General features: G+C 32.3%; 1 protein-coding gene across 2 annotated transcripts in view; it reads right to left on the reverse strand.

Moving 5' to 3' along the window:
• Positions 1 to 17163, reverse strand: part of NECTIN3 (nectin cell adhesion molecule 3) — a 118274-nt gene that overhangs the window by 58604 nt on the left and 42507 nt on the right. For both annotated transcript variants that reach the window (XM_036444799.2, XM_036444798.2), the window contains exons 2-5: positions 15175 to 15516; positions 10216 to 10512; positions 7074 to 7191; positions 3110 to 3261 (exon numbers count right to left, since the gene is read on the reverse strand). In XM_036444799.2, coding sequence (XP_036300692.1) covers positions 3110 to 3261; positions 7074 to 7191; positions 10216 to 10512; positions 15175 to 15516 — 909 coding nt within the window. The remainder of the gene's footprint in view (positions 1 to 3109; positions 3262 to 7073; positions 7192 to 10215; positions 10513 to 15174; positions 15517 to 17163) is intronic.

The raw sequence follows: 17163 nt of genomic DNA on the forward strand, positions 1-17163 counted from the left end.
GGCCGGGGAGAACTTATGTGATATATAAAAATTTGCTTCCCTATTCTTACAGAGCAGTAAGAGGTATCAAGGAAAAAATACAGAGCAAAAGCAACAAAAAACCCACATACTGGACAAAGAGCCAGTATATTCCCAAGAGTAAGAACTGGTCGAATATTGCAGTCTTGAATCAATCACCTCTTGTCCAAAATTTTATGTTTACCCATGTAGGAAACCTATAATAAAATTATGAACAACATAATTGGGTAGAACTTTTAGTCTCCAGTTATAAGACATTCCTTTAACAGATATTTTTAATCATTTCTGAAAATTATAAATACCAATTTTAATACTGAGGTTAAAAAAAAAGTTTCAATGAAAAAGATTAACTGTTTGATAATGTACTCTGTGTGAATTATGACCTTTTATTGTAATAAAAGCCTACTAAGCTTTATTAGTCATTTGGAAAGGCAACATTTTATGTAGGATACTTGATATGCTCCTAAGAAGCTCTTAGAATATTTAAATAAACTCAGAATAATGTATTTTATTAAGCACTGTGGAAAAAAAAATAAAGTCCATTTCTTGAAGAAAACTATGCTATCTTTTTCTTAAGTTCTTAGTGGTAAAAAGAAAAAAACCTGTGATTTTTCATATTTACTCTTAGGAGACTTAGTAGAGAATGATCAAAAAATGTGTTATTACCAGTTACTTTGTAAAAAAAAAAAAAAAAAAAAAAAAGAAGTTACATAGATTCTGAATTTTTAAATCTTTCCTGATTGCTTCCTTCTCATATTTATCCATTTATGCAACAAAAGTCCACTGAACACCTACTATGTGCTAATAAGCATTATTATCATTATTATTATTGATGATGAGAATGTAGTAGTACTTATAGCAGGCAAAAATCCTGCCCTCTTAGGACTTATGTTCTCATTGGAGTAAAAAGAGACAAGTATATAAATAAAATAAAATAAAATAAAATAAAATAAAATAAAATAAAATAAAATAAGTAGTATGTCACATGGCAATAAGTACAGTAAAGAAAAATAAGTCAGGAAAGGAAGACAGCAACTAGTAGAGGCAAGAAGAGAGAGGTTTCTATTCTAAATACAACTGTAAAGGTGATATTTGATAAAGACTAAAAGGAAGTGAGAATGGAAAGTTTAAAAGAGAGGAAGGTATAAAAGAGAGGAGTGGCATGATCTGACATATCCTTTAAAAACATCATTCTGGCTGCTCATTTGATAAGAGATTAAAAGTAGAACAATTAAATGGCTGTTCTAATATTGGTAGTTAAGTATAAGAGTTGCTGATGGCTTGGACCACAATATTTGAAGTAGTAGTGGAGAAGTGGTAAGGTTCTGTATATAATAGAATGGGAAAGCTGGTATCGATTTGTTGATGGACTGAATAGGGTATAAGAAAAAAGTCATATTATAAGGTAAGTATCAAGGATTATATCCTCAAACGAGAGGGAAAGAGCAACCAATAAGGGAGGAAGAGATTTGGTGGCAAAGGGCAGGAGAAAGATCAGGACCCTAATTTTGAATGTTAAATTGTTTCTATTTATACTTCTACAGTGGGTTAATAACCATTAATAATAATACTCCTGACACAAAAGTCAGAAGTACTAGGAAGTAGATCCAGAATGCCAAAATATATTAATTTAAGATTATCACCAATGTAATCAGTATATTTAAAATTTCCCAAATTGAGCCCTAATATTTAAATTATTACATAATCATAAAACATTGAGTCTAAGATTTACAAGTAATATCTCACACCAAATTTTGCACAACACACAAAAAAGTAAGTAGTCCTTAAATAAGTAAATTTTAAATATATATTTCCTGTGGCTTTAAGATTCTTTTGTTTTTTAATTAAAAAAAAATCTCTAAGGGAAGAAAGAGAGACCAGTATACTAATACTTAGTCTTACTGAGATTTCCACCGAAGCACTGTTACTGGAAGAAAGGGAGAGGCAGGGATGTACAGAGCTCTAAACTTCTCGTGAGATTCATGAAAAAAAAAAAAAAAGAGCCCCTATCATATGTCAGGCATTAACTAAGTGGTAAATTAAGTGAACACAAATTGTTTAAATGTGAGGATAGGCAAATAAATAAATGAACATACAATTACAAATTGTGATGAGAAATATGGGAGACTTTTCTTAGATTGAGTGATCATCATACAAGGACTAAGAATATAACATAAAAGCAAACTTAAAATTTCTCTATAATCTTTAATTGATTTAGTTTTAGATTTGAGCAGAAATGAATATCCTAACTACCTATTACAGAATTACCATACAAACCTGCATTTCTCAAGGTTCTCTTCCTTTTTCTTTAGTTTTCCATGTATTAGGCATAAAGACTGCTGATTATTATAGTCAGTCAAGAGATGTTCAAAATAGTTTACATAATTGGTATAAATAAGAATTCCATTGACCACTTATTACTTATAGCCTCACCCAGAAAACAATGCTTTTAACTCTAATTATATTTTGTGAATATTCAAATTTATACTGTCAAATTAACAAGAACTTTCACAGCAAAACAAATGGAATGTGAAATATTTAAGTTCTTAGTGGCTTAAAGACTAAAAATAAAAATAAAAAAAATCTAAAATTTAACTCATTATAACATTTTCAGTAGTATTCCTACTTTACCTCTCAGTAACCAATATGGCATAGTAACCTACTGAGTGACAATGTTATTTGACAAGCCAGGTCATTAAAGTTGATATTCTACTTTATTTACCATATATTTGTGCAGAGTATCCAACCCAAGACAAAAAAACCCCAGTGCTTGTTCTTGGTGTAAAGAACGTAGAAAGGCACACACTGCTTATGAAAGTAATAAATTAATACAACTGAACTGTAAATTTAACTATTTAGGTCTTAAAGTTGTTGCATAAACATTTTGATATTTCTTTAAGGAATGCCACTTTGCACGTGTATTTCAGATAGGATTACTTTATTACATTTTTAGATTATTTGGAAAATCACAGATTGAGGAATCTGTATCTTCACAAGTATAAATTACCACCATGATTATAGTATTATTGTTATGATTGTCAAAATAGGGAATAATTCAAGCAACCCATTTTGTAAGTAGATATTAACTTACCTGAAATGTAGATGACCTTTTGATCACTTCTTTGACCAAGGGAATTGGTGACTTTACAGACATAAACACCAGAATAATTGAAAGTCAGTGGATGGACAAAATGAAGAGTATTGTCTGAAGCCAATAAACCATCAGGCCACTGTCCATCCAACCTAGATTTGAAAAAGCATAAAAATATTTTATTTATCTTTAGTCTCTACTTATTGATAGCTGTTTAACTTTTAAGATGTTAGTGAAAGAACCAGAATCCTATGTGTAAAAGTCACTGTAAAATGAAGCATGTACTAAATTATGAACTTTTAATTTAATAAAGTTGAACTAATAAAGTCCATTAAGAATTCTTTCATCTACAATTTTCTTAATGGGTCATTATCTCATTTAAGTACATGATGTGTTTAGCACTTTCTAGAACATATTTAAAAGCATCATTTAATGCAGAACAAATCTGTGCTATGCTCCATCTAAAGATGGTTAGTTTTTGGCCATGGCTGGTGTTTCTCAGTGGTTAGAGTTCTGGCCCACACATTGAAAAATCACAGGTTCAATTTCTGGTCCTGGTTGGGGTGCTTGCATGAGGCAACCAATCGATGTGTCTCTTTCACATAAATGTTTCTATCTTTCCCCCACCTTACCCCTCCCTTTCAGTCTCTTTAAAAAAAATCAATGGGAAAAAACATTCTTGTATGAAGATTAACAACAACAAATACACAAAGACAGTTTTTAAACCACCAAGAAGGGTTGTCTAATAAAATAATTTCATTTGTAAGTTGGACGTTTGTGACAGTAAAAACCAATGGTGCCTACACTAACTTGGTTAGTCCTATCTAGTATGTTATCATAAATCACAATGGGAATAAAATTCCACTATAAAAACACTAAAGCCATTCATTACAATGGAATTAAGCATATTATTACATATCATTTTTCCAACCTTGGTATACGAAATAAAACTCCCCATCAATAGGTTTTTCTTTTGAAACTGGTTCTAAATGCATAAATTACTTTTTCTTTTCTTTTTTTTTAAGATAAGAGATTAAAAAGTCAAGTAAACCCAATTACTATAGTTTGACTTAGGCAGATTTTCAAAAAGTTCATTCAATTCCTCACTCAGCCTTCCACTATTTACCTTACTGTCCTCTGCTGTGTTGCTGAGATGCAAAACTAAATATCTGATGCTTGCTTTCAATGACCTAAATACATAGTAGGAGACCAACCACTAATTACAATGAAAATAAAAACAAAGAATAAAAAGGTAGAATGGAGCAAATCAACACTGGAGAATAATAGGAGGGATGATTTCATTCTGTGATCCATAGGGTAGTAGATGGAAGAAAAATCTGTAAATCTTTTATAGTTGCCAGTATTTTAATTTAGCAATGAAAAATAATAGCAATCTAATGGTTGACAAAACAAAAACTACCAATATAAGAGAACTTTGGAAAGAACATTTTTATAAATAACAGCTTAAAAGGAAAACTCTTTTACTAAGAGGAAAAGAATAAATATAAACTATATCTATTTTTCCAACTATCTCTACTTTGGACACAAAATTCAAATCCCCTTTAATTCTGAAAAATATAAAAATGTTTTATGATCCTTTTAAATTACTTATTCATATGAACCACACTAAGAAAAATCTAAATCTCACATTGGACTCGTAACAAATGACATTCTAAACACCTTCTATGCTCTTGTACCTATTATATTATTTATATTCATTGTCTCTACCCTCACAAAAACTATACAAGTACTATTATAACTTCCTCAAAAACAGACATTTCCAAATAAAGACATTAGGATAAGAATCCAGAATTGTATCACTTTTAGAAATACTTGATTACATATTTTAACCAATGACTACTTCCCACTTTTAAGGAAATGTAAATTAAAAGGCCTTCCCTACATTTATAACTGTATATTTGCTTAAAGACAACAGATAGACCAAATATACTCTTTTCCTTGCTCTCACAAAATCCCACCTAAAACAAGTGTTAAATGAATTAAAGCTATTAAAAACCTATGAGAAGAAAGAGAACAGGAGACAGAATTCATCAGATAAGATATTTCAACAAACTTTTAGGAGACAGAAACAAATGATGAAACATTTCTGGTTGCAGCAACTGGGGTGGGAGGAAAGGAGGAGGTGGGGAGATGAGGTGATACTGGCTCTAGAGATTAGAGGTCAGGGATGCTCTAAACACCCTACAATTTATAGGTCTGCCTCCCACCCACAAAAAAGATTATTCTAGCCCAAAATATCAACAGCACCAGGTTGAAAAGCTCTGTTTTGGGCTAAAGAAGTGCTTATGGATGACCAAGCAGCCAATTTGGTCCAAAAAACTCCAAACAGATTTGGAGCTTGGCTCACTGTACTACAGAAGGCCAGAGTGAGGCAAGAGACTTAGAGATAAGAACATTAATTGGAAGTTGAAAAAAACAAAACAATAGACTACGCCCAACTCTGTGCAGATACCAGGCATTTGTGTTTAGGTAAAAGAAAGAAGGTTAATTCAATAAATAAACTGAATGGTCATAAAAAGGGATTTTCACCTTCCCATGGGTGACATCAGAAGCTCCCCCAAGGAAATAAACACCTCTCTACTTGATCCTCTGAGTGAAATCTACCTAATGAGTAATCCCTTCTATGGGGAGTGTTTCTGGTCAGCATTTTAACTTAATGCATCTCTGTGAAATAATTAGACAACTGAGAAAATTAAGTAATATCTACAAAACAAAGAAATAGTAGGAAATAGGAAACAATAGGTAGAAAAAAAGAAGTCTTTGCAGAGGAAAGAACTCTAGTATCCCTGGGAAAAAATAAGAAGATACTATACCCATAAACTAAGAAAAGTATGCTATGAAAATGAGCAGAGTATAAGAAAATGCTCTTAGAAAATAAAAGTATGCCTCAATTATTTTCTTAATGGGGATAGAGGAGAAGGAGAGGGGGGAAATCAAGTAAGTCTCTTACAGAGAATAAAATTTGAAAAATAATAAAGTGTATTCAGTATAATATATAATAAGTAGAAGTTTCAGTAAGAGCAAACAGAAAAATAAAAAGGAGAAATGAACAAAAAAAAATTATCCACAGTTGAAAAATACAACTCTCTAGATTGAAAGGGTGCCTATATATTGAGAAATATGAATAAAAATCTTATTGTAATAGTTGAAATTTCATAATTAAAGAGAATTATGGATATAGTAAGCTACACAAGTAAAAACAAGCCAATTTCTAGCTTCAGGGAAAATAGCTTATACAAAGAAAAATAGAATTCCAATACACTACTTAACCCTCACTAAATAATATTTACCTGTCACAGAGAGGCAAACAACAATTACAAAATTCCACTAAAAGTAACTTAATCTTGCCCTAGCCAGTTTGGTTCAATAGCTACAGCATAGGCCTGTGGACTGAAAGGTCTGGTTTCGATTCTGGTCAAGGGCACATGCCTGGGTTGGAGGCTTGATCCCAGTTAGGGAGCATGCAGGAAGCAACCAATCAATGATTCTCTCTCATCATTGATGTTTTTCTTTCTTCCTCTCCCATTCTCTCTGAAATCAATAAAAATACATTTGAAAAAAGGAAACTTAATCTCATTGGGATTACAAAAGGTAGGAATATGTATATGGGTATATGCATGTGTGAAGAAATAGATATAAAATTAAATTTTCATCTACCATAATAAGTGAGTAGGTAGCATTAAAAATGACTAAATGAAGAAGGAACAATTTAAGACCTATAATGGTAACTACCAGAGGAACTGCTAAAGTAGCCTCTGAGGAAGAGAACTGTGGTTGGTAGGAAGGTGGGAAAAGGTGCAATAGAATACTTAAACCCCTTAATTTAATTTAATTTTCACCTATTAAAATAATCATGTATTACACTGATAAAAGACAACTTTAAGTACTTAAAAATTCTTTTCATTTTTAAATAAATAATTTTAGAAGTATCTAACATTATTACCTGCTCCACACAGATTTGAAGGGTGGTGGATTTGCATCAGCATTACACTTGAGATTAACACCTCTTCTTCCTACAAACCAATTTCCATCATAGCCAGTTACTGAAACTTCGGGAGCATCTATAAAATAAATTATGACAGAACAGATTATTTTATGTTAATGATAAATACAATATAAAATGGTAAAGCATAAACATAGTAAATTAAACTTTAGAATATAAATAAATCTTTCTTTTCTCAATGGACATATAACCAATGTAGAAGACAGTACTCAATAAATATTAGTTGACCAAATGAGTAAATAAATGAACAGTGAGTACCCAAACATTAAGCAATTATAAGCACCTACAACTGTTGTTATAAACACTGAATGTAAGAATATCCACAAATCTATAATCACCAAAAGCAAAATTATATATATATAATTTTCATATACTGAAATGTATTTTCATATACAATATATATATGAAAATGTATTTTCATATATATATATATATATATATATGAAAATACATTTCAGTTCTTAATTCAATAATGAGACATGGCATTTAAAACTATTTTCCTAAAAGCTATTATGGAAAATAATAGGATGCTACCAGAGAAGACAAGAGGAAGGGCTTAATATAGATCGGAATGAGATTGGGGATGTCGTGAAACACTTCCTTAAGGAGCTAATACAAGGTATAGGGACCCCTCCATGTTTCTGTGAGCTACACATTAAATTATATGAATAGTACATGGTCAGATGAGAGGTTAGAGAGAGACTATATTAGTCTTTAACTATGCCAGAAAAGCTTGACCTACTATCAAGCAAGGTTTATAAAAAGGTAGTAAAAAATTAAATTTTCACTAAGATACAATTACTTTAGAATTCTAAAGAAGTAATTCCTGCCTCTTATAAATTCCAAGAATTAACAAGCATTTTTGAAACTTAAAATTGGTACTAAAAAAGTTGCTGGAAGAGTATAGATATCTGTAAGTTTAATTTATTTTAAAAGGAGGGGAGAGATACTAACGTATCCCCAAAGAACACCTCCAGATTTTGAGAGATGAATTTTAGATAAAATATTTTATCTTCTTAAAACTTTGTTCACATATTTTATAAGTACCTATTAATAGGAAAAAGCCACAAGCACTCTACCAATATTTTAGGAGCATGCTAATAAATCTAAATAAAAATTACAATACCTATACTAGAAAAAATGTATTTATATATTTATGATTTCATTTAAACAAATAAAAATAATATACATAATACAAATTGAGGAACATTTCACTTATGATTAGATACAAAAAAGGAAAATATACCTGAGAAAAATATTAATAGTGCTTACAATTAACATATAAATTTTACAAGAAAAAGGAAAAAAGAGTCTGAAAGTTAGGTAAGAAAGGGGGAAAATTTAATTGGATTCTCCTCAGAAGTAAGGAGACAAGGTACTCATATTTAAGAATACAATGGTAATAACATTCACATAGGTATCTTCTCAAGTTTAATCTTAAAAACATTTTTTAAAAATCCTTAGAATTAGCCTTAGAAACCATTACACCAGGTTTAATTTTAAATACCATGCATTAATATTAAAAAAAAAAACACAAAAATCAGAACTTCATAAACCTATCTACATTTATGATCTATGCAATGAAGGAAATAACAATAGGACCTAAATACTTCTCCAAATTTTATTTCTAATATGCTTAATTTTCATTTTCTTTGCTCTTAGTGATCTGCACCATCAGTTTTTCTCTTGCTCAACTTTTAAAATGCTATGCAAAAATATAAAAGGGAAAGGTTTATACACACACACACACACACACACACACACACACACAAATATAAACACAACAGAGTATCCTGTAACAAAAAATACAAGATAGGCCAACTTTAAGCTTATCTATAATGATTATTATCCCTATGATTTATCTAAAATATTGTTTTGCCTATACGAGAATCTTACACAATCAATAAAATTGGATTTGAATATTGAAAGAATATAGATTTTTCAAAATAATTTAAATGTATTTAGGAAGTAAAAGATTCTTGCTGAGAAAAAAGTAATCATGGGTGGCACATCAATAAAATTGAATAATAGCTAAAATAATGGGACTGGATTCCTGCAACAGAGAGGAATTGACGGGACTACTCCAGCCATGAATACAGAAGAGAAACAGTCCAGAGATGGAAGACACTGATGACGCCTTGCCATCAGCAACCTGCAGCGATGCACAATCAGCAGCTGTGTGTCCTGCAGGTTACCCACGACCAAACCAGAGAGGGTCAGACCTGCATTACTATCATTTGTCCACCGTCCAGAACTGAAATATCATTGCTGACATGTACACATAAGGAACTGTTTGACACTGAAATTGGGACTCAAAAGGACTGTTGGCCCAGCAGAAAGAAACTCACTGTAGACTGATTCATTTATCTCTCAGCATAACCATTATTGCTTGTCTCATTTTCGGTTCTTATTAGTGTATTTCTAGTAGCACATGATCTCATTCATTTAGAGGAAATGATGAACAACATAGACTGATGAAAAAGAACAGACCCTGAGACAAGGAAGCATAGATCAGACTGTCAGACCTCAAAGGGAAGGTAGGGGAGGGTGGGGGTAGTGGGAGATATCAACCAAAGGACTTGTGTGCAAGCATATGAGCCTAACCAGTGGTCATGGACAACAGGGGGTAGGCATACGTGGGGAGGGGTTTGGGATGGGAAAGGGGGGATGAGGATAAATATGTGATACCTTAATCAATAAATAAATTAAAATAAAATAAAGTAATCTGATTGGAGAAGTTTGTCTCTATATATTTTGAAGTATAAATTTCCACAATTTGCTTAAGCCCACCTTATTTTTAAGGTCTAAAAAAGGATAAAGCTAAATAATTCTAAGTGAGAGAATAACTTTAGTATCATTGTCCATCTTTACAAACTGATAAAAACTGCTCTGGTTAAATGAAATTTCCACAAAAATATCTATTTTTTAAAATTAAGGGGGGGAAATATCAGTAAGGAAAACCTCTAAGAATTTCTGATTACTAAATATTAAAATTAAACAGTTTGATACAGAATAATTTTAAAGAAAGAAAATAAGAACAAAATGCATCACGTTTAAAAAGCAAATACTACAATTTACTTACATTGTATATCCAATATGAAAGAATATCGGATATCCTTTTCCAAGGCTGGATGTTTTACAACACAAGTAATTCGCCTTCCTCTAGCAAATCTGGTTGGAAACAGCTTGTACTGGCTGACAATTGTGGCTGTTTCATTTGGAAAGGAAGTTGTAGTAGACTCCACTTCACCAAGATCACCTTCCCAGTTAATATGTGCAACTGGTTTCCCAGTTGCTGCAATACAAATGGCTGCTACTGTTTCGTTTCCTCCATCAATTAAAGAATCCGGCCCTTTTATCAAGCTCACAGTGGGTTCAACTATTCAAATTAAAAAAAAAAAAAAGAAGTTACATGTCAATTAAGAATATATTTATATCCTTCCAAGCCACATGTAGACATATTTCATAAATTTAGGAGTAACTACATATAAAGTATAGGCACACACTTTTATGGTAAGTCTTGGAATAAAAGATGATCATGAGCCAGGACAAATAAGAAGCTAAGATCTTCTATAAATATTACAATGATGGCTTTCCTAGTGACAGATGAGTCCTTCTCAAAATTAGCATATCCAAAAAATTACTGTGAAATGGACCATAATTTTCACTATGAAATTAAAGGTATTATTACTCTGAAAAGAAAAAAAAAAGGTATTATAGTTCTAATATTTAATGATTCATTTGTGCAGCAAAAATATATAAAGCATATTTAAAAATAAAAATGTAAGTACAGAATGACACTATTAAAACAGAATATCACTAATACTTATTTAATGGACTGTGCATGCCACCTATTTTTTTTTTTCCTGGTATAAGTAACCTTAATGTTAAACACTTTCTATCAAAGGCCTTCAATCATGTTTTATATCTCCCTTAAAAACTTTTATCTGATAAACACTACTTACCCAAATGATCCCTAATTTCCTCCAACAAGGCTTGACTCTACATTTCCTAACTATTTGCCACTCAATAAGTTTGATATGTACCTGAAATTCTGTATTTTGGCTATATATTTTAGAACTAAAAAAAAACAAAAACAAAAAAAAACAAAAACAAACAAACAAAAAAAAAAACAACAACAACAAAAAACACACCACAAAAAAACAACCCACAAATGTTGAACTATCTATCATCTTGCTACAAATTGCTAACACCTGTTTTTCAAAGAAATGCCCATTTAAATTTATGGTAACATAATTTACTCAATCACCAAGGTTCAAGAAATGTTATTGTTCAAACCTCCTTTATTTCTTATGTTCAGCCAGTTACAAAGATCAGCTAGTTTTTCCTTTATAACAACTCCCTTCTTCAGTCAAGTGGCAGAAATCAGTAAATGAATTTCAAGCCCTCACAACCTCATGGCTGAGACATTATAATTTCAGGACCTCTTCATTTTAATTAATAAAAAACACCAGACTGATCATCCTGAATCACAACTTTTATCACATTAGTACCTAAATCAGGTCTAAGTTATTTAATCCTCTAAGCAAGATGAAAAGGTGGTCAGAGCAGTGTTTCTCAAATTTTACTGTGCACCAAATCATTTAGGGATTCTGATAAGATGTAGATTTATCACTCAAAAGTTCGATATGTATCTGAAATCCTGTATTTTAAAAGCTCCAAAGTGATATCAAAGCTGTTAGTTCATGAACGACACTTTAAAACAGCAAGAGCCTGAGAACAGAATGGAGGTGAGAAGCAGCACCACATTGCACAATAAGTTCAAATTTCTAGTAATATACAGGTCAAATTTCCCATCCTATCATTCAAATTACTTTAATGTGGTCCTACTCTACCTTTCTAGACTTTAATTCTTTGAACAATCAACAAATTACTCAATGTTTCCACTAATGAGGGTTCTCAACAGTGAGTATTCCCCCACTCACCCACTCTCTCCAAAAGACACTTGGCAATGTCTGATGATATTCTAAGTTATCATAAATGAGGAACTGCTATGTACTACCGTGTTTCCCCGAAAATAAGACATCCTCTGAAAATAAGATCTACTTACAGATTTCTTTCTGAGTGAAATATAAGGCATCCCCCGAAAATAAGCCCCCCTAGACTAAACATGAGAGATTTGGTCCACTGATTCTGAAAGAAATGGAGTCACAAGAAATTCACCAGGAAATTCAGGAATTGGATTGTTACGATGATGTTCCAGAAGATGATGACATGACTGTCATTGAATAAATGAGTAAATTCTTGATACTGTATGATTCAGTTTGTCTGGTTTGTGTTGACAACTACCATACTACCGTATACAGGTAATAAATTTCCTTTATTTTCATTTAACAATAAATGTGTACCATATTCTTCTTCATGGAAAAAATAAGACATCCCCTGAACATAAGACCTAGCGCATCTTTGGGAGCAAAAATTAATATAAGACACTGTCTTATTTTCGGGGAAACAGGGTAGCATCTAGCGGTTAAATGAGATGAATGCTGCTAACAGGTCTACAATGAATAGGATAGCACAACCCAACAAATTCTAGGCCCAAATTTCAATAATGCTGACTTTAAAGAAATTCTGCCCTAATGTGTATTGTTTTCTGCCTGCCTCTGTTAGCTCATTCCCTATACTTCTTTCCTTTTTTGCCTACCCCAAACCTACCCACCACTCAAGAACTAGCAACTATTGTTTATACAAAACATTTCTAAACTGACAAGTTCACCAGCCCATTCCTATATCCTTCTTAAATAAAATTAATGTATGAGACTGCTATTAACTAGGGACTGTTACAGGCTTGAGGGATATCATGTTAGATTTTAAAGTGTAAAGGTGTAGCCCACATGTTTACAGTGAGGGAAAAATAATGAACAGTATGGTAACTGCTACAATATAGTGATGCTCGAGATACAATGGCAAAAGAATAAAAATCATCAAATTGTGGAGGGAGTAGTTCTTCAAGAATGGCTTCCAAAAGAATGTGTTTTGATGGACAGTGATTAAATAAAAGAATGTAGGAAGAGAGAGATAGACGGAAAAACAAGGCAATCCAGGCATAAGGACAAACATAAAAAACGCGAACAAGTGTTAAAAGAACTACAAATAGTTTACTAGGATTATAAAATTTGAGTTCTGCGAGAGGAACAGAAATGAATGAAATAGATTAAGTTAAAGCAGCATGGGTAAAATTATGATTAGTCTTATACTGTAAACAGTCTTGAGTTTTAAAGCACTGAGTACTGCATTAATTTAGGAGAAATTCCTAAAATTTAAAGCAAAAATAAATTATTTCCACTAGCTCTCTCTTCCATATACAAACTATTTATTATGTTCTTAAGACACTGAACTTTTTTACCCTAAAGGCCTGTACTTGATTTTTCAGATATTTATGCCTTGCCTTCCAATAAAAATATTTCTCAAAAATAGCAATTTTCATGAATGTAAATATTTCCTCACAACTCATAGGATAGTGCCTTAAACATATAAATTCCTCAAAAATTTTATTTTACTTCTATTTTTGCATACTATCTCTCAATGCAAATATATATATAACAAAATTGTTTTCCTGCATTCAAGAGACCCTAAAGTTACTGCATTAAATGCTAGGTGCTGAAAGCAGACACTGAAACCAAGTAAGGACTACTAAAGGCTTATTGGAGAGTAACACCTGGGAGAAAAATGAAGAAAAAGGATTGAGTAGGGAGAGCTATCAGCAGACCTGACAAAATCCCTGACAAATCTGGATCAAAGACTGCCCCATTAAAAGAGTCCCACTTTGGGTATAAATATCTAAGGTACTATAACTCCTTAATCCTTATTCTATTATTCAAAAGTACTCACCAGCATTTCCAAATTGTTTTATCTTTCACTGCAAGTGGCTATCTTAATGCTAATACATTAGCTCATTCTAAATTACACAATAAACTTTAAAAGTTATCAGACAGAAAAGATCTTTCATTAGGAACAAAAGCGCAGGATGCAAATAGCTATGCAAATCCATGATAGCAGAAATAAAATTTTATTTGAAACAAACCTGAGGTGTCAATGGCTCCAAGAAGAAAGTCATTTTAAAAAATTGAAAAGCTATTTAAAGGTTTTAATTTAATTACAAGATGAAAACTTGACAGAAAGTAAGTATGGCAAAGAGCCCTGACTGCTGTGGCTCAATTGGTTGAGCCTCATCCCATGCACCAAAAGATCATCTGTATGATTCAGTCAGTAACATGCCTCAGTTACAGATTTGGTCCCCAGTTGGAATGCTTACAGGAGGAAACTCATCAATGTTTCTCTCTCACACTGATGTTTATTTCTCTTCCTTCTCTCTCTCTAAAATTTTATAAACATTATATATATATATATATATATTGATTTCAGAGAGGAAGGGAGAGGGAGAGAGAGATAGAAACATCTGTGATGAGAGAGAATAATTTATAGGCTGCCTCCTGCATGACCCCTACTGGGGATCAAGTCTGCAACCTGTATGTGACCTTGACTGGAATCAAACTCAGGACCCTTTAGTCCTCAGGCCAATGCTCTATCCACTGAGCCAAACTAGTTAGGGCAATAAAAACATATTTCTTAAAAAGTATGGCACACCCAACTAGTGTGGCTCAGTGGTTGAGTGTCGACCTTTGATATCCTGGTTGTGGCCTAGAACCACAGTGGGGACATGCAGGCATCAGTTGATCAATGAGTTTCTCTCATTGTTGATATTTCTATCTCTCTTTTTCTCTCCCTTCCTCTCTAAAATCAATAAAAATATATTTTGAAAGTATGTAAAATAATCTCATGAAAAAAGTAAACTAGGTAAGACCTACATACAATTACATAGATAGGTAGGTAGAGACGAGATTTTGTTTAACTTGAGAACTTAGAATCAAAGGATTTTGATACAGAACTTGAAAAACCATATTTGAATTCTTTTATTTTACACCTAAATTTATATAGTTCAATAATTTTAAATTCTTTAAAATATTTTTAGTATAATCTTCACAACTACCACTAAAACACATAATCCAAGCATACCTACCTAATACAGTTATGGTTGTAGAGGATTGAGCATTTCCAAGTGGGAATGTAACAGCTTTGCATATGTATTTTCCAGAATCAGAAAATCCTATGTTATGTAGAGTAATTGTTGCATCATTAAGTGAATAGTTTTTAAACAAGACTCTTCCCTGATACTCTCCTTGAACAGAGAATCCATATTGAGGATGATGAACTGCAACAGTCTGTGAACCTTTGCCATGTACCTTTTCCCATGAAATTTGGGTTATAGTTTCATTTACTTCAATTAAACACTTCAATGAAACATTCTTTCCCCATACTGCTGTGACATGTGGCTCCACAATAATTGGTCCAGCTAAAGCACCTATAGAAGAGAAAAAAAAAAGGTATAGTTCTTAAAATAAAAATATATTGTATTAAAATCTTCCTCCCCTTTCTTTACTCTCCCTCCTTTCTTCCCCTCACACACTCACACACATGTTCTTGAGGCTGGATGTAAGACTCAAAGAGTGACTTTTAAATCAATACCCAACAATATATGTTGCATTGGAAAAAACACTAGGTTAGGAGAAGAGTAAATTTGGAAGCAGATCCTTCCCCAGTCAAGTCTTCAGATGAGATCCCAGCCCTAGCTGACACCTTGACTGCATTCTCATAAGACTCTGAAGCAAGGAATCTAGCTAAGCCATGATTTGATTCCGGGACCAAATAAACTAAAAGATAATAAATCTATGTCCTTATAAAGCTACTAAGTTTTAGAGTAATTTGTTACTCAGCAATATATAACTAATTCATGTATGATATGTTCAACCATATATAATACCAAAGTATCTTCCTTTGAAGGTCCCCTCTATCAAAAATCTTTATAAAAAACTTAAGATACACCAACTGACAGAAAACACTAATTTAGAAAACAAACAAAAAGTAAAATAAATTTTCCCATTTCACAGATGAAGAAAAAACAATGTCACAAGTGAAAGTTAAAATAAAATTACATCAAACTTTTTCCTTATAATACTGATTTCCTTCCTAAAAGCTATAGACAAAATCTAAGTAATTTTAAGAGAAATCAAACTGATATTCATAAATACTAAAATCAAATAAAATACTGATCATTGACAACTATATTAAAATATAAAGCATAGTCCTTGGAGAGTTTATATCTTACATAAACATCCTGACTAAAACAAACAAACAAACAAAAAACCCCACAAAATCAAATTAGGAAGTACCGTATTTTCCGGCATATAAGACGACTGGGCATATAAGATGACCCCCTAATTTTACAGTTAAAACATAGGTTTAGGCCTATGTTCGCTGTATAAGACTATCCCCCACTTCCGAGGCAACACCAGTTTTTTTAATTAAATTTTTACGAATGACATTTTTCGAACATACCGTAATATACCGTACATTGATACGATAAATGGAAAGTCTCTTCACAAATGGCAATGCCATGAACTTGACCGAGAAACAAGAAATCCAAAAGAGAACATTAACAATGATGTCATCATCTGGAAAGAAAATTACATGAAGAACTTGCAGAAAACGCTTGTTTGTGACTGACTGGGATGATAAGAGGTTTTTCTAGGCAGAGGAGCACTGTGAGCTTAAAATCCTTAAAAATCCTCATCATGTTCTTCTTCTGACATCCTAAGTTCATCAATGACTTCTTGTGGTACATTTGTAAGACAGTCATCATATGGATCAAATTCTGAATCAGATGGTGTGGCTTCAGCTTCGGCTTCCCCTTCATCTTGCCACAAGAAGTCATCCTCCATACCGTCCAAAGAATTTGATATGCCACACTTCTTGAAAGACCTGATTACTGTTTTTTCAGTAATGTCATTCCAGGCTTTTATGACAAAGTTACACAAAACATCCAATTGTGGCACATGCATGTTTCTTCCTTTTTGTGAATAACTTTTCGCCGCCAACCATCCACCCATTCCACTGTTCTCTAATGCGATCTTTAAATGGCTTGTTTAGGCACACATCCAGTGGCTGTACC

This window comes from Pipistrellus kuhlii, unplaced genomic scaffold, assembly GCF_014108245.1.
Source record: "Pipistrellus kuhlii isolate mPipKuh1 unplaced genomic scaffold, mPipKuh1.p scaffold_m20_p_2, whole genome shotgun sequence".
NCBI classification, from domain to species: Eukaryota; Metazoa; Chordata; class Mammalia; order Chiroptera; family Vespertilionidae; genus Pipistrellus; species Pipistrellus kuhlii.